This window comes from Hipposideros armiger, unplaced genomic scaffold (genome assembly GCF_001890085.2).
Source record: "Hipposideros armiger isolate ML-2016 unplaced genomic scaffold, ASM189008v1 scaffold_236, whole genome shotgun sequence".
Classification (NCBI taxonomy): domain Eukaryota; kingdom Metazoa; phylum Chordata; class Mammalia; order Chiroptera; family Hipposideridae; genus Hipposideros; species Hipposideros armiger.
The window spans coordinates 1,378,662-1,400,704 of record NW_017731586.1 but is presented as its reverse complement, the minus strand read 5'-3'; the positions used below and the strand labels follow the sequence as shown (position 1 = coordinate 1,400,704).

Genomic DNA, 22,043 nt, shown 5'->3' with positions numbered 1-22,043 from the left:
GTAATAGATAAGCATGATATCGGGGGTGGGAGGGCAGTAGATGGGGGGAGTGGGGTTGTTACTTTGTGAGGGTGAAAAGGGTAACTATTGCATTGTTCTCTACACCTGAAACTAACAATAAAAAATTTTTTTTAAAAATTTTAGAAAATGAAACTGATCCATTGTGAACCAGAGTAGATCAGTGATTGCTGAAAGGTGGGGGTAGGGGTGGGGATCTGGAGGTGACGGGCACGAGGGACAAGAGGGAAAGATTACAAAGGGGCAGAAGGAAACTTTTAGGTGTGGGTACATACAGTTCATTATCTTGCTGGAGGGAATGGTTTTACAGATTTTTACATATGTCAAAACTTACTACATTGCCATTATATTACATTGCCATAATTTTGTTAATTGTGCTTAATGCTCTTTTTTACACCTGCATATAAAAAAGTACAAATAAAAAACAGAGTAGCTTCCTTTTTAGAGTTCTGAGAAAATGAAAGGAGGGAACAACCTAGGTAACCTCTTTGTAACTCTTGCCCAACTCAGACTGTGTTTACTAAGATTTTTGCTGTTCCAAAATGCTTTCAGTTTTAGAGATGTGTTTATAACTTTATGCAATTTTCTCTTTCAGGGCTCATGAATCAAGCAAACAAACATGAAAAATGGATTAAGGCTGATGCCCCAAAAGGCACTGTAAGTTTTAGAATTCAGAGTTGGTTTCAGTCCCTGAAACTGCAGGACTAAGAATGGGTTGAGTTATATTTATAATCTTTAACAATGATTAATAGATCCATAACTACAAAAATGCAAATACCACAGTTCATATAAATGTTGAACACACGTATTGGAATGAGTACTGGTGAATTGTCTTGGGGAGGAGGGTTTTTCAAATTTTGTACTTAGCTACTGTATTAGTTTTCTGTTGCTCTGTAACAAATTACCACAAACTACCCATTTAAAATAACACCTATTTATCAGCTCACAGTTTCGTAGGTCAAGAGCCCAGCATGGCTAGATTCTCTGCTCTGGGTATCCACAAGGACTCAAGGTGTTGGCCAGGCTGAGCTCTCGTTTGGATGCTCTAGGGGAAAATCTACTTCCAAGTCCATTCTTCTTATTGGCAAAATCTAGTTCCTTGTGACTGTATGACTGAGGTTTTCTTGCTTGTCAGTCGGCACTCTAAGCTTCTAGAGGCTACCCACATCCCTTCTCCTGAGGCCCTCTCCATCTTCAAGCCAGCAGTCATGTATTCAGTCCTTCTCATGCTTTCAATGTCTGACCTCTTCTACAACCAGCTGAAGAAAATCTGCTATTAATTGGCTCACTTGATTAGGTCAGGCCTACCCAGGATAACCTTTGTTTTGCCATATAATGTAACATAATTATGGGAGTGATACCTCATATTCAGTTTTCATTCACACTCAAGAGGAGATTATATAAAGATATAGGTAATGAGGGAGGGTTACCTTAGTTTTTTTTGCACCATAACTCTCATGTAACCTGTTTTCTACTTAGTACTTATTGTGACATCAGTGTAAATTTAAGCTGTGAATAAAACACTTTATTAATGGGATATAGTTGCTACTGATTCTTATTTTTTTTTTGCATAATTTAAGACAACTCATTAGTGGGGGAGAAACATTCAGCTATTTTATAGCCTGATATATGAAGACGGATTTTCACTTTTATAATGGTGTACTGTATAAAGTTATTTTATGAATTCTCTTTCAAATCTTACCTGTCTACTCCTGGAACATTTAAATTATATGACACTGAAAAGACTCTCTATTAGATTATATCTTTTATGATTAGGATACATCACTTCTTAAACACTGATTTCTAATAGACCTTTCCAAATACATGATTTGTAATGGTCTGTCTTTTTATTAACTTTTCATTTATTTAGTGTTGTCTGTTTTTGACTTCTTATTTGTGAAACAAAAAAACCAGCTTTGGGTGATATCTCAAAGTCTCCTTTTAGTTTACCTTTAATGAAATAAAAATGTATATAAGTTTGGATGATACTCATATGTTATATGTGTGATGTGGTTGTGATGTGTGTGTATTATTAAGCACAGGAAACTAAGAAGTAGTGAGACAATTTTTAGAATCTTTTTTCACTCTCATGCAATTATATAAACATCTTTATGACAAAAAATAAAGTTTATGAAATTAGTCAACAACAGCCAGAAAGATCATGAGCAGTCAACTGTATTTAAAAGTACTAAAGGAATTATATATATTTTGGATTGTATAATCAAGTCCAAACAGAAAGGAAAAGCTGCCATATTTTGCTCTCTTGAGCACAGCCCCATATATTTTTGGATGCTTAAGAGCTGTGGACCTGAGGAATATTTTGTATACCTTGGATACTTTTTGCACTGAGAACTTAAAAATTTTGTCACCTGTTCACTCTAGTCCTTTATCCTCTTTCCATAGCCCCCTTTTTCTAACACCTACCCCTTTTCTTTCATTTCTTTAGCTGTAAAATTCATCTCCCCATAAAGAACAAATGTGTCTCCTATGTTTGTTTAAAGAGGATCTTATTCAGAGAGTTTTGGAGTAAGTTTGGCAGTTAGACACCCTGCCTGGTTTCTGGAGAACATAACAGGGTATGTTTCTCCTTATCCTGGTCTTCCCCATGCAGGTGTTATTACTTTAGAAAGCAGTTTCCTCTTTTATGGGTCTCTCCAGTTGTCTGCTTGAGAATTCAGGGGTCAGAAGTTAACTTTTATGCAGCTGCCAGAAATCTCCAAATTTAGTTTAAAATCACCCTGTTAGAACAGTTGTCTTAAGTCTCTTGGCTCAAGCCTTAAAACTTCCCACTCAACTAATTCCCCTGCTAGCCACCTTTAGGAACCATTTCACAGCTTGGTTCTACCTAAGTAGAACTAAGTGATACTACCTAATTTCAAAAACTTTCGAAATCAATCCAAGAAAAGGAACTATTATCAGCTATTTAAAAGAGATAAATAATGCAGAAAACACCCAAACAGAACAGCAAAAAGAAAAAAAGTAAAAAAAAAAAAAAAAGATTTTTAAGAGGCCTCTGCTATAACCTCAAGTTTACCAACATTTGCATTCTAGGGCTACCAGGAGAAGAGCAAGAACAAGGAATTGGAAACCTATTTGAAGAAATAATGACAGTAAACTTCCCTAACCTTGCAAAGGAAACTGATATACAAGCCCAGGAAGCTCAGAGAGTCCCAAATAAGATGAACCCAAAGAGACCAACACCAAGACACATCATAATCAAAATGCCAAAGGTTAAAGACAAAGAGAATCTTAAATGCAGCAAGAGAAAAGGGAACTCCCATAAAACTATCAGCTGCTTTCTCAACAGAAACTCTGCAGGCCAGAAGGGATTGGCACAAAATATTCAACATGATGAAAAGTAAAGACCTACAACCAACATTACCTAGCAAAACTATCATTTAGAATCAAAGGACATATAAAGAGCTTCCCAGACAAGAAAAAGCTAAACGAGTTCATCATCACCAAAATAGTATTACAAGGAATCTTAGAGGGGCTTCTTTAAGATGAAAAAAAAAATTATATATATATATATATATATATATATATATATATGTAATAACTACATACCTATCAATTAATTTCAATGCAAATGGATCAAATGCTCCAAGCAAAAGATAGGGGAGCTGAATGAATAAGAAAATAAGACCCTTACATATGCTGCCTACAAGAGACTCCAGATCAAAAGACACACAGACTGAAAGTAAAGGATGGAAAAACATATTTCATGAAAGTGGAAACAAACAAACAAAAGCTGAGATAGCAATACTTATACCAGACAAAATAGACTTTAAAACAAAGTATAACAGGCTGGCCGAGTGGCTCAGTTGGTTAACAGGTGGCTTAAGAGCGCCAGCTCTGAGCAACAGGGCCTCCGGCTCGATTCCCACATGGGCCAGTGATGCACCCAAACTGAGCTATTGCTGAGCTGCCAACAGGTGGCAGGATGGCTCAGCTGGTGTAAGAAGAAGATTGCCTGTTTGATGGTAGGCTACGCCCACCCGCAACTAAGACTGAACTCGGCACATTGAGCTAAGCTGCCGCCTGGATGGCTCAGTGGATAGAGTGTGTACTCTTAACAACAAGGCTGCTGGGTTCGACTCCCACATAGGATGGTGGCTACGCCCACCCGCAACTAAGATTGAACACAGCAACTTGAGGTTAGAGGCCATGAGCTGCCAACAGGCAGCCAGATAGCGACTGGCGCCCTCCACAACAAAGATTGAAGAACAACAACTTGGCTGGTCCCCTTCCCCAATTCCCCAACACTGTTCCCCTCCCCCAATTCCGCAATAAAAAAATCTTAAAAAACAAAACAAAAAACAACAAAAGACAAAGAAGGACCTATTATAGTAATCCCACTTCTGGTTATTTATCCGAACAAACCCATAATGCTACTTTGAGCAGATGTACTCATCCATATGTGCGTTACAGCATTATTTACCTAAGCCATGATATGAAGGCAACCTGGGTGTCCCTGAATGGATGAATAGATAAAGAAGAGGTGGTACATGTATACAATGGATTACTAGTCAGCCATAAAAAAAGAACAAAATCTTGCCTACTGCGACAACATGGGTGGACCTAGAGGATATTGTGCTGAGTGTAGTTAAGTCACACAGTGAAAGATAAATGTCATATGATTTTGCTTATAAGTGGAATCTAAAAACAAAATAAATAAACATGAAACAGAAACAAACTCATAGATAGAGAACATTTTGATGGTTGCCAGATGGGAAGGGGATTGGGGGTAGGTGAAAAGGGAAAGAGATCAAGAAGTACAAATTTTTTGTTACATAATAGTCTTGGGATGTAGAGTATAGCATAAGGAATATAGTCAATAATATTGTAATAACTATATATGGTGTTAGGTAATAGATCGATGGGAGGGGGGTTGGGAACAGAGTAAAAAAGGTGAAAGGATTAAGAAATACAAATCAGTAGTTACAAAATAGTCATGGGGATGTACAGTATAGGGAATATAATCAATAATGTGGTAATAACTATATATAGTGCCAGGTGGGTACTAGTTAGGGGAATCACTTCCTAAATTATATAAATGTCTAACCACTATGCTGTACACCTGAAACTATTATAAAATAATATTGAATGTCAACTCTAATTGAAAAATTAAAACGGGAGGGAAGATAAAGAAGATGTTCAAAGTTCCAGATATAAAACAAATTAATCAATATACAGCATAGGAAATATAGTCAACAATATTGTGATAGCGTGATACAGTGTCAGATGGTTGCTGGACTTATCATGGTGATTGCTTCTGTAGCTTACAGAATATAATCAATGATGTAATAACTCTGTATAGGGCCAGTTGGGTACTGTTGAATAACCATTGGTTTGTTGGAAAAGTCATGACGCATTTTTGCAACGAAAAACATAGAAAAAATACGTCATGAATTTTCCGACAACCCAATATGAAACTAATATAACTAATATAATATAATATTGTATGTTAGCCATATTTTCATAAAAATCTTTAAAAAAATTATTAAAAAGTATTTAGCTAATAGAGTGCCCTATAATAAACCCCTAGAACCGTTTTTAAACTTTTCAAAATAACTTTCATATCTTTTACCGTAAATTTTATCCTTACTTCAAATTTGTGGGGTACAAAAAGACAGTTGGTTAACCCTATTTAAGAGATAAATAATGGAGGAAATAGAAAGGTTAAAAAACTGATCTAATATTACCAATACATCTTCTTTGTGGTGGTCAGAACAGAGTTGTGCTTTCTCCTGGACTCTATCAACATCAGAGTTAAATGATATCAAATAATGATACACTGGCATGTGATCATTTGAATTCTGTTAAAATCTAAAGAGAGTTATTATCTTTTACCAAAATGGTAAAAATTTATACATGAATGCTTATTAAAAATTACTATGTGGATATACAATTAATAACACATATCTCCTAGCATAAAATGGGGAGAACAAATTTTTTTTTTGCATAGCATAGTTTAAAAATTCCCCTATAGTGCAAATTTGATTAAAAAGAAATCTTTCTAAGACATAGCAGGGATATCCTTTTTATTCACAGATAGTTCATGTTTCTATTTAATTTGCCCCTGACTGTTTTTAAGTCAGATGTTGAGATGAGTTGAGGATCAGTTGGCATTTAGTCCCCTCAGTATAAGTATTGCTAAGTATATGGAAATCACAAGAAAACCTTGTTTTGTTTAAAAAGGTACACTTATATCCTTTGTAATAAAGCTTCTCGGATCCTTGAAGTCATTGCCTGGCTCAAACTCTCACTCTGACTTAATAAGGCCATCTCTGCATTCTTTTCTAGAGAGAAGTTCTAAATTCCCTGTCAAAAATGTCACATCTCTCAGGGTTGTTTCATATAACTATAACCTCAGATTTGATAATCTCATCAAAAGTATTGGTTTGATTAAGGTCAATTTAAGTGGAAAATTTACATAGTAGCAGTACTTGGTTTGGCTTTTTTTTTAAAATCATGATTATTAGAAGAACTAATGATGTATTTAGAAACATTTGTAGTTGGAATAACAATCAGGAGAGGATTTGCTGCTTGTTTACATTGTTGAGATCCAGCTAATAAAAATACTTGCATTAAATGAAGTTGCCAAGTTCTAGATTTTTTGTTCTTCCTGCTGGAGACTGAAGGTCATACTGCTTCCTCTTCACTACTATATGTGAAATCTTTCCCTGTTGATTCTGAATCTTTACGTGGCATTGTATCGTGTTGTTCTGTAAGAGGCTCTCCTTTGTAGTCATAGCCAAACCAAAGTGGAGGGTCATCAGAGCTGTATTCCTGCTGCTGAACTACAGATGACATTTTCTTAGCTGCTTCCCTGTAATAACAGTGGTTAGCGTGAGCTAGTTGCAAAAGTAATCACTAGTGAAGAATTATCAAACTAGAGCAAATTTGGAGTTAAAGAACATCATCAGGTGTTGAATTCACTTTTCACAGCTCTTGCCTTGCTGAGGGGGAATGTGGATAACTGTGCTAAATAATCAGGATCTCAAAGGTTAAGCAGTTCAATAGTCCCTAGTTCAGCCAGTTCAGAGATTAACAGACACAGTGAATGGATAAGGAAGGTGTATGGCATGGAGTGGGAATACTGAGGTCATTCAGTAGTGTTCTCGAGGCAGCCCTGTGCCTGGGATTTCCAGTTTCTTTGATGAGGGAGTTCCCATACCTGCCAGCCTGTGAAAGTTGGAGCTCTTAGCCCAAAACCCACAGATAGATCCCTGTTGGATACATGGATGAATTTCAGGGAGGTCCACGGACTCCCTGAAAATTCATGCAGTTTTATATTTAATACACATTTTTATGAAGAGAGAGATTGTGATTTTTCAAATTCTCAAAGGTGTCAATGACCAAAATGATTAAAATTACAGTTATTGTCTTTTTTTAGGAGGAGGGAAAGAAGCAAAGAAGGCATGTAAAAGTTGTTCTGGACCTGAATTCCAGCATGGTGTGTGTGGGGGGAGGGGTTCCCCCACACCACCAAGCAATTTTCAGACACCAGCTGGTTGTCCTACAATTCAACTCAGTTCTGACACTGTCTACCCAGAGAGAGCATCTGATTCCACAGGTTCAGGGCTCAGTTCCACAAGACACCGCCCTCCACTTCAGTTGCCAATAGCAAGCCCAGGTTGGCACCTGGGCGTCTAACCAACTGGTTGTATAGATCAGAAATTGCAACACCTCCCTCCTTGGGTTCAATTAATTTGCTAGAACTGCTCGTAGAATTCAGAGAAACTTGACTTACTGGATCACTGGTTGGTTGTAAAAGGATATAACGCAGGAACCGCCAGATAGAAGAGATGCACAGGACAAGGTAGGGAGTAAGGGTGCAGCGCATGCCCTCTCCACACATGCCCCTCCCCCAACCTCAATGCATTTTCCAACCCAGAAACACTCTGAACCCTGTCTCCCTGGGTTTTTAGAGCGACTTCATTACATAGGCATGGTTGATTAAATCATTGGCCATCAGTGATTGAGTCAACCTCCAGCCCCTTTTCCCTCCTCAGAAATCGGAAATCGGGATGGGACTGAAAGTTCCACCCCTCTTCCCGGTTGGCTCCCCTGGCAACCAGCCCCTATCTTTAAGTGCTTTCCAAAGGTCACCTTATTAACATAAACCCAGTTGTGGTGGAAATGGGCTTGTGATGAATAACAAGACACCCATTTCATCTTTATGGCTCTGAATGGAGTTTAGGAACTGAGGACAAAAAAACAAATATTATGAAAGAGATGCTCCCTTTATTCTTATCACTCAGGAAAATTCTAAGGGTTTTGGGACCTGTGAGCCAGGAACCGTGGAGGAAGACCAAATACAGAGGGGGCCAAAAACATGTATACACATTTTAAGAAAGGAAAAACCTGCATTAAAATTATGCTGACGGTAACCACTTTAAGCACCTCTTGTCATTGCAGAAGTCAAATGTGACTTGTATTCATCTTTTGTTATCGGTATATATTAAGTATTACAATTTTAGTATTTTTTTGCTTTCTTAAAATGTATATACGTTTTTTGGCACCCTCTGTATATGAGAATTGTATTTTGGTCATCTGAATAACCAAATATATATTACTTATAAATCATATCACAGCATCAGAAAAAAGATATATCTAACTTGAAAACAAGGCCAATTTGAGAACAGAAGGGTTTTTTTCCTAGGAAGTTGGTTTGAATGTGAGACCAATACTAAAAAGCAAATGAGTAATTGGCAAATTATGGAGGATCAGAAATGAGTATGTTTGCCCATGAAGGGGCTGCTTTGCCCACTATTGCCATATGTTACATTGAGTTATTAACTGCAAAAGTCTGGAAACTGAGTCATTCATATGGAGGCTGTATTATCATACCCTTGGAGTTAAATTTGTGCTCAATGGCTATATGGATTCAAATACAGCAATGAAATTGGAAAAGGCTCAGATACATCAGTTGTTTAAAATGCTGTTTCACTTGAATAAGATCTTAGAAGTATTAAAATAATTGTAACCAAACTCAACAGGGAGGCAATGAAAGCATTGTTAATTCTCTTACCACATTGCTTTTGGCTCATACATTTACACTCTTACAAAACTTCCACAAGTTTAAAGAACAATTTGAATAAAAGAAATTCCTATACTAATTTAAGTGTAGTTCTATGTTTTAAACTTCTTATATAATCTTTATATAATCTCTAAGTAGGACATCTTCATGCAAAAATAATAGTGTTATATCTTTAGTTTTTCCATTTTCTTCTGAGGATTTTTCTCCCTTTTCAATTCGATGGAGTTGAGATTGCCATGTCTTTGAAGGCGTTTTCTGTGAGACTTTTTCCCCTTGAGGACCTACCACAACATAATACCAAATGTTGGGGGAATCCGAAGCATGAAACATTGGCACCATCAGTTTCAAATGGGTAAAACACTATTCTAGGCAACAGAGCTCCACTGTAACTTACCCTTCACTTCATTCCGCCTGTCTAAACCTTCTCTGTCTTTTAAAACTCCAAACCAGTCCATCCTCTTGTAAAGAAGACCCAAACCCAATCCCTTCCTCTTCTAAACTTCTATAGGAAGCTGATCATAGAATTAATTTCTTCCTGATACATAGCTTCATGGCATGAATTGTTTACAATTTTAAACTTTGTAATTTTCCTTTTGTTTAAGAAGGCAGTAACTTATTTAAGGGTATGTTACATTTCTTGTATTTCCTTGAAACCTAGCAGTACCAGCCAAAACAAGATATTCCAGCAGGTTGTACCAAGAAGGAAAGTCCTTTAGCTCTCTTCTCTTGTTGGTTTTGAAGAGGCATTTGTAGTTCCTACTTCCAACACCCTCCTGCCCTCTTCCTCCCGTAGAGCAGAGCTCTGGACACAACTGTAGTTCACAGTGGTTGGTAATGATTCAGTGCCATTGATGATAACAATACTACTGCAGTTAGAGGCAACAGTGGCCTTGACCTATAGGGAAAGGACATGTTTGGGGAGTAAAAGATTTGTAAGTAGTTGACCAAATTATATGCAACCTTTGGTCTCAGAAGAGCAAGTTTTTAAGAATTCTCGATAACTGGGAAGAGGTTAAGTAGTCTTAATGCTAAATTTGGGAACATATAAATAACTATTGAGTTATACAGTTCCTCAGTCAGCTACAAGCCAGGGTAAATTAGCTGGTAATTGTGATTTTAAAAATTAGCAAATAGGGCTGGCTGAGTGGCTCAGCTGGTTAAGAGTGCGAGCTCTAAGCAACAGGGTCGCTGGTTTGATTCCCACATGGGCCAGTGAGCTGCGACCAAGCTGAGCTGCCAACAGGTGGCAGGATGGCTCAGCTGGTGAGAGCAAGTGCTCCTAACAACAAGGTTGCCAGTTGGACTCCCGCATGGGATGGTGGCTATGCCCCCCACGACTGGGATTGAACACAGCACCTTGAGCTGAGCAGCTGCGAGCTGCCATCCGGCGGCGGGATGGCGACTGGACTTGGAGCTGAGCTAGCGGCGCCCTCCACAACTAAGACTGAAGGACAACAACTTGTCTGTTCCCCTCCCCCAATTCCCCAACACTGTTCCAATTCCCAATAAAATCTTTAAAAAACAACCAAAAAAAAAACCAAATAATAGGAGTATGAGAAAATAACAAGAAAAGAAAGTCGGGGATTTTGACTACTTATCTCCCACTTCTCCCTCCCTTCCTCTGTCCCTGTCCGTCTCTCCTTGGTGTTCTAGTGTGGTAAATACATGGGAGCTAGGAAATATTGAAAAGATAGTGTATTCTTAGGAATCATCATGTGCTCAAAGATTCTTAGAGTTCATATGGAATCCTTTAACTACCTTCTACTCTGGCTTGGCCTAAGTGACTCGAAAACCTTATATGAGATGATTTGGGAATTGAACCAGTCTACTGCAATGGTTAATTATCATTACTCATTTAACCTGGTGAGAGAGATTTCTTTGGATCATACAGAACAGTGATTTTCAAATGTGATATGCCACAAACAGTAGTGAAGTATATCACATTAGATGGTTAACAATGATGTGCTGAAGTTCGTAAGTGATTCTGGTTTTTATAAGTTAAAGTCAATTCAGGGTTATCCCTGTAATAACATTATTTGCCCTTGTTCACATTTCCTTCTAGTTTCTTGAGTAGGCCAAAAAAAGAGTGTGAGGGGCGTGTTGGAGCCCACACCAGTAAATAACTTGAGTATCAGCAAGTAAATTGGGCATAAGAGAGCACATGCCTCCCCTTATTGATCAAGTCCTTTAAATGTAAGAGCTTAAAAAAAAGCCTTGAGAATCACTAATCTAAAGGCAAAAGAGCAGCATAATAAGGATTAAGACCTAGGTACAAAGTATGGCTATGCCTTTTATTTGTGTGACCTCGGGCATGTTATTTAACCTGTTTAAACGAGTTTCCTTATTCATTTTATGGTAATAGGGTATTTGTGAGGATTAGATGAGATGAGATAATAAAATAGGATTTAGTACAGTACATGGCAAAAAACTGTTAAATGATATTATTTGTTCATACTAAAAATAAAAGTTAATAGCTCCAGATCACAAACGCCTTTCCATAAACTGGAGAGAACTCTAATAAGAGTTTTATTTCCTAGCAACACAGTTCTCTCAGGGCACCTGGGGAGTAATTTATGCTGCCAGCTAAAGAAGGCCTTCAAGAAACCTGTGCTGCTTTGGGGGCTCTAAAGGCCTCCAAGATGTCCTCTGCTGATTTGTCTGGAGCTGGAAGTTTGGGGCTCCAGACAGAAAATGTCAGGAAGGTCCCTTTACTCTTTGCTAAGTATAGACTTAATAGCTCTCTGCCTTTCTCGGGTTTAGACCCACCTGGGTTGTGGAGACCACTGTTTGGGGCTTTCTCCCTCCCTCCCACTGTGTGTGTTTTCTTCACCATGGCCTTACTTGCTTTCCCTCCAGCGGGCCAGAGGCCGAAAGGCTGGCTGTACACAAGATCTTCCATTGACTGTGGGGGTAGTTGTACTTAGAACCAATTCTCATCTGAGCCCTGGAATTGGATTTTAAGGGCTACATCACACAATGTTTTCAGGTTCAAATGGAATCTAACATGTGGGAGTCCATCACTTTGTGATTTAAAGTCGCTGAGCCTCTTCCCAAGCAAGAAAAGTCTCTATCTCAACTACCAAATGTTCCATTTCACCAAAGTGCCGGCAGTTGAGGGAGCCACACTAACTCTGGTAAGAGCAAACAACTGTGTTTTTCTACAGTGGACATAGGTGAGAGATTAACCATCATCATGAGCTGGAGCTCTGAAGGGTCCACATACTCTTTGCAGCATTTTCAGTTCCACCCAAGGGATCGAAATAGAGAAGGAAGCTGCACTCCTGACCCTGGAGCTGACCCCAGACCGCTCTGTGTGGCCACGACTGACCACTTACTAATCCAAGTTTTGAGGCCCAAGTACCTTGGGAGCTCTGTGACTGACAAGCAGCATCCTCTCCGAGATGTCAGAAGTCGGGACAGATGCTCCTGGAGCCTGACTAGTCCAAACACTGGGACTCTCCAAGCCACTCTGCTGTGGGAACTGCCCTCCTCCCTTGCCAGACAAAGATAGCATCAGAGGATTCTAGGCCTCTTTCCTGCTGGAGCTCAGCAGGGTGGAGCTATAAGGGAAACCAACACAGTTTGGCCTCTTTAGATAATGAGATGGGTAGACGAGCTGGCTCAACCTCTAGGCATTAGGGCCAAGTCTCTGTCTGCTTTTTGATGATAGACAGCTAGGCTTGGTGGTAGAAAACGAAGGAGGCGTTTTGGCTATCCTGGCTTAGGTAAAGGAATTTTCCATAGATCCAGCTAGTTATGTGGAGTATTGCATTGGGTTCTGGGAGACAAATGCAGCTAGTAGTAAAATCTTGCTTTGTTTTGTTTTGTTTTGTTTTCTGTGTGTGTGTGTGTGTATGTATATGTATGTATGTATGTATGAGGTCAGACAGTTAAGTTTGAGAACTCATCCTAAAAAAAGTGCTACATACCTCATTGCTAAATATCACTACGGTCACCTTTGAAGTACTCCCCTTGGGAAGCTATGCACCGACACCAGTGCCTAGTCCACTCTTCAAAGCAATTTTGGAACTCGTTTTCTGGAATGGCCATCAGAGCTATTGTCATATTATCCTTGATGTGCTGAACGTTATCAAAATGTCTTCCTTTCAATATTTTCTTTATCTTTGGGTAAAGAAAGATGTCATTGGGGTCCAGATAAGGTGAGTAGGGAGGGTGTTCCAATACAGTTATTTACTGGCTTAAAACTCCCTCACAGACAGGGCTGTGTGAGCTGGTGCATTGTCATGATGCAAGAGCCATGAATTGTTGGTGAAAAGTTCAGGTCGTCTAACTTTTTCATGCAGCCTTTTCAGCATTCCCGAATAGTAAACTTGGTTAACTGTTTGTCCGGTTGGTACAAATTCATAGTGAATTGTCACTCTGATATCAAAAAAAGTTTAGCAACATTGTTGCAACAAGTTCGTCAACTTAATTGTCCAATTTCATATATGTGTGTGTATGTATATGTATAATATAACATGTATATTATATATTGTATATTATATATAACATATATATTATATCTATTATATATGTTTTTTATCTAGTGGCCTTGCAAGAGGAGTGAGTAGTCAAAGGAAGGATTGGGGTATTATTAGATATCTTGGGTCTTCCTGACTAAACACTGCATTTATCACACTTTAATACCCCATACCATGATTAGATTCAGAGAGGCCCTTGCTAGAAAGTCTCCATTCATTCTACATAAAACCCACTTATTAGAAGTTCAATAATATTACCTCCCAAAAATAGTGAGCTATTTTTATCAAATAGCTCACTATTTGATAATCTTATCAAAAGATTAGAAGCTAAACTCCTTTGTATGAAATACTTTTCATTCGCTGCCATCTTGCTCAAATTTGGCTGTTTAATGACATGACAAGGCAGGGACACTTAGGACCTTATTTCACGGCATCCTCTTTAAATAAAATGAATACCCATATCAATCCTCTACCAGAAAGGGTTGAGTCACCACTCTTCCAAAATTTTTAAAAACCTATCGCCTTTTATCTGACCCAGCTTCAGTTGGCGTCACCGCCCATGGCATTCCTGGGCCCAGAGAGAATGCCTGTTTTACAAGTTATAGTTTTTGTTTTCATTTCATTTTAACACACACAGCCTTGATCAGAAACCATTTCTTCCTCAGGCCTCAAGTGACCAGTTCTCATGGTTCAGCTAATGCCCGGGCTGCCTCATTAAGAAAGTTCCTTTGTGAAATCTACATGCTTGGAACACATTATGCACTTCATACTTTGATAATATTAATAATTAGTATTTACTTTTCCAGCCTGCAGAAAAGAACCTAACCTTCAGGGACGGGTCAAGAATTCACATTTTGAACACGCCACATGTCAGTTAAAATACTTGCACATTTTTACTCTCTGCCAATAGGAAAAAGATTGAACAATGGACCAAATAACTGCTTTGTATTTAAAAACTCACAGGGTAGACATCCTAGACCTTCTACCTTTGTAGAGTTGCTTATTTACTCAATTGTTATTTCATTGGAAACATTTTGTTAACGGAGGGAACAGACATTTGGCCTGTAGCAGTAAAGTCAGCATACCTTCCTCTGAGCCCTAGATCTTTTAGGAAATCTCTGGTCAAATGAAAAGCAGCTCTTGAGCAAACAGCTTTGGGAGAGATGAGACTTGGGATACCTGTTAGTAATTTATACTTAACTGGGAGTGGCTTAACACAGTTATTTTCTTAACCCCTAAGGGAGATAAACTGAATAGAATTTTTTTGAGAGATGAGTAGAGGAAGAGCTAGCATAATTCTACAAAAAGAGAGTCAAGGCTTTGGACATCTGCAAGGTCAGGGAAGGAGAAGGATTTAGAGGGCTGCTGAGACCGGGACATGAAACCACAAAGAGCATTTCAGAAGACAGCTTCCCTTGGGTCAGCTCAAAATGTTGGGTTCAATTAGAAAAAACAAAAAAATGCAACTTCCTAACTCTGAAAGCCACTATGTATTACAAATGCCATAGCCACATATTCTGTTTTCTCAAAAAGTAGTTTTCATATTCAGGTGCATACTTACTTGGAGATAAGTCTGCAGTATTGCATCTTAAGGATCCGAAGCTGTCTGCAGCCTATCTGAAGGTGCTCAAGCATTTGGTCAGTAAGCAGGATACAACCAGAAATATCCAAAACGTGCAGGTAATGGCATTTTGCCGATAACAACTCCATTGCTGAGTCGGTAATCTGAACACAGTCAAAGTAAGTACTGATTATTTCAGAGAACTCTATCCCAGGGAAGAATAGTATGCTAGTAAGTTTGGGATGCTATAACAAAATACTGTAGATTGGGTGGTTTAAACAACATCTATTTCCCACAGTTCTGGAGGCTGAGAAGTCCAAGATCAAGGTGCCCACAGAGGGCCCTCTTCCTGTTTGTGAATAGTTACCTTCTTGCTGTATCCTCACATGACAGAGAGCTCTGTTTCTCTCTATTCTTATAAGGATACTAGTTCCATCATGAGGGCTTCACCTCCATGACCGCAACTGAAACCTAATTACTTCCCCAAAGCCTCACCTCCTCATACTATCACATTGGGGATGAGGGTTTCAACATATGAATTTTGAGGGGAGCACAAACATTTTAGGGGGACAAAAGCATTTATAACTAACATAATCAAGACCTTTGCAGGTTCTTGCAGGTTCTCTTTAATCAGCTTATCACATGATAGGTCTATAATTCAAGTTAATGATTTAACTGTTTCCAGAACAGTAAAATGTACGTTTCAAGTGGTGCCAACAGAACCTGTGATCTTGCTGTTCTTTCTAGAGTTCTCTGTTATGGGTGGGAAGCTTCATCAAAATTTCCTTAGTAAAACCTGTCACATTAATACGAGTAACTATGAAATGCTGCAGTAATGGAATTTATAACATCATATGTTACAGAACTATAAAATATATACAGAGGGTGCCAAAAAATGTATACATATTTTAAGAAAGGAAAAAACTGTATTAATATATATCAATAACAAAAGATGAATACAAGTCACGTTTGACTTCTGCAATTACAAGAGGTGCTCAAAGTGGTTACCATCAGCATCCAGATACTTCTGATTACGGTGAACTCCTGCTTGAGCAACGTTGACCAAAGTGTTAACATTTCTTTAAATGTGTATACATTTTTTTGGCACCCCTGGTATAACAGTGGACACTGAAGTTAACCTGCAGACAGGGCCAGACCGCCATGAGAAGGGACTGAACATCGCTGACGGTTTGCATGTGAAGCCATGTGGTTCTGGAAAAGGATGAGCAGGTGAGACAGATGTTTGTAGGCAGTGGGAGAAAGGCGAGCAGGAGCAGCATCTCACCCAGAGAAGTCCTGCTGAGGTTGCAACAGCCTGGAAGTTCGCCCAGGTGTTCTGCAGGAGACATTCACTTCCACTTCTTAGGATAGCTAACCTGAAACTTGCTGCAGAATCAACTAGATTACTCTGCCCAAAGGAATTCTTTTTCCAACTGAATTTAATCTCTTACTGTAAATGTTTGAATATTCTAAAAACATGCCATGAGGCTTGACTCTTGTTTTCAACATTGGGCTGAGAGAATTACGCAGAAAAAGCCCTTTCATTTGAAACATACACTTTTTAAGTTTGGAAAAATAGATGTCATTGTCTAAGCATGCCCTGTTTCCAGAACATGCAGAGGACCAAGGTTTAACATTGCAACTGATTTTCACAAAAATGCCTTCAGACATCCCTGCCATGCTATGTTGGTCTCTGAGGATCTGATGTCATTGAAAGCAAAATAAAACAAAAAGCCCTGAGTTATAGAAAAAAAAAGGAAAGAAAATGAGGTGGAGGACGGGTGGAGCTCAGAGTGCTATATTTGATTGATCCTGGGGACCTGAAAAGGAGCCTGACATTTTCTGTAGATCAGAAGCTCAAGATATTCAATGACGGAGGTGATGTTGGGACTTAAAGGGGCTGGAAGCTAGAGGTGGCGACGACTGGCCACATTCTTCACTCCCAGACACAGGATCCTAATCTCAGTCCTGGTGACCAGAGATTATGTCATTCACATTTTAGTGCTGGGTAGGACGAGGTCACAGTGCTACTCACTGACAGGGAGGTAAGCCTGTTGCAAGGAAGAGCTGGCCTTCCAGGAGATGGATAAGGTGACCCTTCAAGGTTGACCCAGGGACTTTTGGGAAACCTAGTCTAAAATGGTGAGCCAGATACTAATGTGTTTTATGGCTCATCAGAAGCAATGTATTGATAGATGGTATATATTAGGACCACAGCCTTACGGTTTCTGGGCAGGGAGTGTTCAGATTGGTCCAAATTATAGTCACCACGTCTTCTGAATCAGGATACTCATTTGACCTGCATAGATGGTAAAGCTAAAACCCTTCTCTCTTACATTGAGATTCTGAAATAATCTACTCCCCTTCCTTTTATCACCCTACATCTTTGATGTAGAGTGATTCGTTTCATAATATCTTACTTGTGTGACATCCTCCTTTGTTTCTAGGCTGCAGGACAGTGTCCACTGTACAGTTTATAGAAGGAATTCCTTTAGTTTCTCCTTAGCAAAAACAAAACAGTGAAAAAAGGATCCTTTGCCTCAATTCCTGTCCTCACTGGGGTCTTTTCTTTACTCATTCTCCTACTTTCTTCCCTAATTAGCAGCACACTAAAAAGCCCAGTCTCCATGCAGGCCTGCTTTTACAGCCAGCGCTGTTCCCAGGGAGCCACGCGCTGGCCGTGTGTCCACATGTCCATGCGCAATGACAGCAAAAACCCTGTGAGCTGTGGCTGCTCAGGCTGCAGAGGGTCCATGGTCAGTGCCGTTAGTGTGCTGAGGTCCTGGACCCCACACACTTACAGAATCAGATGACGCTGACCAGAAAGACATCTGGTTTCCCTAGTTCTGAACAAGTACATTATTGAACAAAAAGAATTTTGCTGGAACTTTCTAGATTAATTTCATCATAATTTACCCCATTTTTTCCCCCACTGCCTCTTCCTCCTTAACTATGGAGGGGAATTAGGAGGTTCTAGCATCAAACTCTTAATCTACTCACCACGCAAACTAAACAACTGAGAAGTTCAAATTTTAAACTAGCGAGAATGCAGGGCATCTTGAGAGTCTGGGTGACGCTTTAGTAAAGAGAATCCCATCGGTGTATATGACAGAAGAGAACAGGGTTGTTAATCTTGCAATTTCTGAGGATTTTTTCAAAAGATTTTTTAGTTTTCTTTCCTCTGCATATTTTACTTCCACCAAGGTTTTCCTGTCAATTTGTTGTGGTCTTTATCTTCCACATTAGAGATTTTTTCTTATGTCTGTTAATTGACTGTTCATGATGAATAGTGGAGGGCTACAAACTGATTAGAAGGTCTGCGGGCATGATGTGGGCCTTGTCTATTTTAAGCTCAGTGCTCTAGGTGGGTTATTTGTTGGGAAAACCCCAAATGTCAGTATTCTTTAGTCTTTCATCTTGGTCTAGTCAGAATCCCCAGAAAAGAAGCTTCTGATCTCCTGCCTAGAGGGAAAATTCTGGCAGCCAAACTCTGGATGCTGTATTGGAGAAGTGCTTGAGTGTCTCTGCATTCAGCATTTACTCACTTAATTCCTGTTTTCACTTTTGTACCCAAGCTCTGCATTATACAGGGTATCTCCCAGCCCAGCAACCCTCTGTTTTACTATCTACAGAGCAGATAGTAAAATGATTTTGCTCCCCCGAGGACAAGTAGCATTATCTGGAGACATTTTTTATTGTCATGACTGGAGGTATGAGGGGCTGGGAGCTACTGACATGGTGGATAGAGGGCAATATGCTGTCACACATCCTGCAGTGCGCAGAACCACCACCCACTACAGAGGATGATCTCATCCAAAATATCGACAATGCCAAGGTTGAGCAACCTTGCTCTAGGAAATAAATCTCCCATTTTCTGTTGAGGGAGGGCAGGGGCAGTTGTCCAGATGTGTGGAGTAGGGGAGATATAGGAATCTATTTATTCCTCAGGAACTTTTAACGCATCTTCCTTATTTTAGCCTCCCTCTTAACCCAGCTCCAGAGGCACATGGTTCTGCCATGTTTGAAGACTATGGTGTAAATCAATATTTTTTCCAGCTTTCTCTACTGTTGGCTTAGGATTCAAAGCTGTCTCTGGTCTGCTAAACTAGTCCATCTATTTCCAAGTTTCCAAATTTTCTTGTTCTTATCTCCTTTCCTGTTTTCCCTATCAGCGTGGGCCCCACCCTTATTTTGCAGGTTTAGTAGTATTTCAAGAGGGAAAAAAAATATATGTGTATAGTCAATCTGCCATATTAATCCAGAACCAGAAATCTCTGTTTCTTGACATAGAGATATATCCTTAGCATATTAAGAAAAAAAGACACTAGATTACAGTGTATTTTGGAAAATATCCTATTCTTAAAAAGAAAACAAGACAAAAACACAAACTTTCTATAACTATTTCTAATCTCTTTGTACATAGAAAAAAATTCTAGAAGAATAAGTATAAAATGCCAACAATGGTTATGTCTGGATAGCAGTATGACAATGGATTTTTACTCTCCTTTATGCTTTGATATGGAGTCCAAAAAGTTTACAATGAGTACATATTTCTTTTATTAACAAATGTCAAGAAAAATTGGCACCCACTTGAAAATAAGACAAGAGATGATTGTATGTCCTTTCAGTGTTACACTGGAACATTAACAGAAATTGTATATGGAATTACACCTTTGTTTGACATACTATTTACTATTAGGGTCCAAACTCAGTGAAGTTACATGTTATAGCTTCTTATAGTTTTTTCCAGGAGAGCTGCAAATTATTTCTGGTAGAAACTATAACACCAAGGTTATGGATTTAACACCTGATAGGTCATTAACCAATTTTAGATCTAACCCAATAATCATATTCCAACATTCTTTCTTCAGTTCCTATAAATACTCAGTTCAATCAAATATTCTGTGAACTGACTTTACCATTTTGCTGGTTCTCTCATTAATAAATTAAATAAATCTTTGATACATTTTTATACTTGTGTGTGGAGTCTTTTTAACTTTTTGAAAATTCCAATTTGGAGAAAGAAAAAACATCTAATGAATACCAAACATAGCAAAGAAAACAATTTCTATGATTCCAACCCCTGACTGCTACCCCGCCTGAGCTCACTGGCACTGCTTCAATCTGACATGTCTGAGCTCTGATTTCTACACATACCTTTGGACAGCCGGCAATGCTGAGATATGTGAGGTTAATGCAATAAATGGCCACTGCTTTAATAATTTCATCTGATAGCTGGGGGCAGTAAGAGACATCCAAGTATTCCAAGATCAGTGAGCCTTTGCAGAAGGCCTGCAAGACATTCCAAAGTCAAAGAGTTTTTTCTTTTCTTTTCCTTAGTCTTTATTCAAATGTTATATACATCTGGAGCCATGTTACCCACAAATGTATACTTAGTATGCATTTCAGTCCCTGATATATAGATGTGTTACATCTTGTTGCCAAAAAAAAAAAGCCATTACACCCATTTGTTGTAAAATTCTTTATAACAAAAGATATTCACACAAACTAGTTTTAACAGCTTAGTAATATTCTGATAACAGAATTTAATTTTCCTAAAGTTAGCACTAATGAAATTTTACCTGTATGGTCAACAGTTGTATTCAACATATGAATGGAGGAAAAGAAATCTGGAGATGAGAATTAGATGACAAACACTCTGGGGTTGGTAACATAATATAATGGAAAGAGCACAGTCTATGTTCGTTGCAGCATTATTCATGGTGTCCAAAACAGGAAAACAACGAAGTGTCCTTCAATAGATGACTGGAGAAAGATGTGGTACATATACACAATGGAATACTACTCAGCCATAAGAAAAGATGAAATACTACTATTTGCGACAACAAGGATGGGTCTTGAGAATATCATGCTAATCGAAATAAGTCAGAGAATATCATGCTAAGCGAAATAAGTCAGAGAAACATATGATTTCACTCATATGTGGGATATAACACTGAAAGCAACAAACAAACAAGACAAATCTGATAGATACAGACAATAGTATGGTAGTTATCAGAGGGAAAGGGGAAGGGGATCAAATATATGGTGACAGAAGATTTGATTTGGGTGGTGAACACAGTACAATATATAGATGTATTATATAGATTTGTACACTTGACACCTATATATTTTTATTAACCAATGTCATGCCAATAAATTTAATGATTTTTTTTAATTGGAAGGGGCAGCTTGTTAGAAAATAGTGAGGTCCCTCTCACTGGAGAAAATCAAGCATAGAGGACCCACATGGTGTGGTGCAGAGGGGAATCTAGCTTTGAAGGATTGGAATTAGTGGCCTTGAATCTCAGCTCAGAGATTCAACAGGTTTTTCAATGAGAATGCAATGAGTCTCTCAGAGGTACCATTTGGAACCCTGCTAGTTTTCAATACCCCTTTCATAAGTATCAAATTTAGATATAGTAGGTTCTCAATAAATACTACCTCGTTAATCCTTTATAAGTGTCTTCAAAGATATAAAGACTTTTTAAAAATAATACAGGAATTCTTATTTTGCAAGGAGTGGGACAACATTGTTTTCTACTTAGAGAATGGATAGAGTTCAACGAACCAGAGAAAATTTAAAGCAAGAAGGAATATTTAAACTATAGGAATAATTTATTAAAAGAGGAAACAAGCTTTAAAGGGAAATTAAATGGTTTAAGTGTCTGAAAATCCTCTTCAGTAACATTTGTCAGTGTCTTGGACTGCATGGATCAGTTCTGCTTTAAGCTTCTTTTTAAACCTCTAATATTCTTTGAAGTTGAACTTTTCTCAGAGGTTTAAATTAAACAATAACATAAAAGTGATTAGAAGGCCTATGTTACATTCATGGTAGCATTGTCATCCATGGAAAACCTGAGGCAAAAAGATTGGTCCAAGGCTTTATGCTTGGCATAAATCAGTGCAGAGCGGAGACATAAGTCAGAACTTTTCA

General features: G+C 38.6%; 2 protein-coding genes across 8 annotated transcripts in view; one reads left to right on the top strand and one right to left on the bottom strand.

Moving 5' to 3' along the window:
- Positions 1-22,043, top strand: part of FAM185A (family with sequence similarity 185 member A) — a 74,711-nt gene that overhangs the window by 52,259 nt on the left and 409 nt on the right. The window contains exons 7-8 of one of the 6 annotated variants that reach the window (XM_019655121.1): positions 614-675; positions 7,418-7,911. In XM_019655121.1, the coding sequence (XP_019510666.1) occupies positions 614-675; positions 7,418-7,648 (293 nt within the window). In that variant the 3' untranslated portion in view covers positions 7,649-7,911. Of the gene's footprint in view, positions 1-613; positions 1,556-3,069; positions 3,204-7,417; positions 7,912-22,043 lie in introns of those variants that run through there. The other 5 variants (XM_019655120.1, XM_019655122.1, XM_019655124.1 and 2 more) reach the window with 5 other exon arrangements.
- The window catches only part of FBXL13 (F-box and leucine rich repeat protein 13), a 226,515-nt gene continuing 209,972 nt past the window's right edge, over positions 5,501-22,043 (bottom strand). For both annotated transcript variants that reach the window (XM_019655131.1, XM_019655130.1), the window contains exons 19-21: positions 20,264-20,398; positions 15,107-15,270; positions 5,501-6,850 (exon numbers count right to left, since the gene is read on the bottom strand). In XM_019655131.1, the coding sequence (XP_019510676.1) occupies positions 6,664-6,850; positions 15,107-15,270; positions 20,264-20,398 (486 nt within the window). In that variant the 3' untranslated portion in view covers positions 5,501-6,663. The remainder of the gene's footprint in view (positions 6,851-15,106; positions 15,271-20,263; positions 20,399-22,043) is intronic.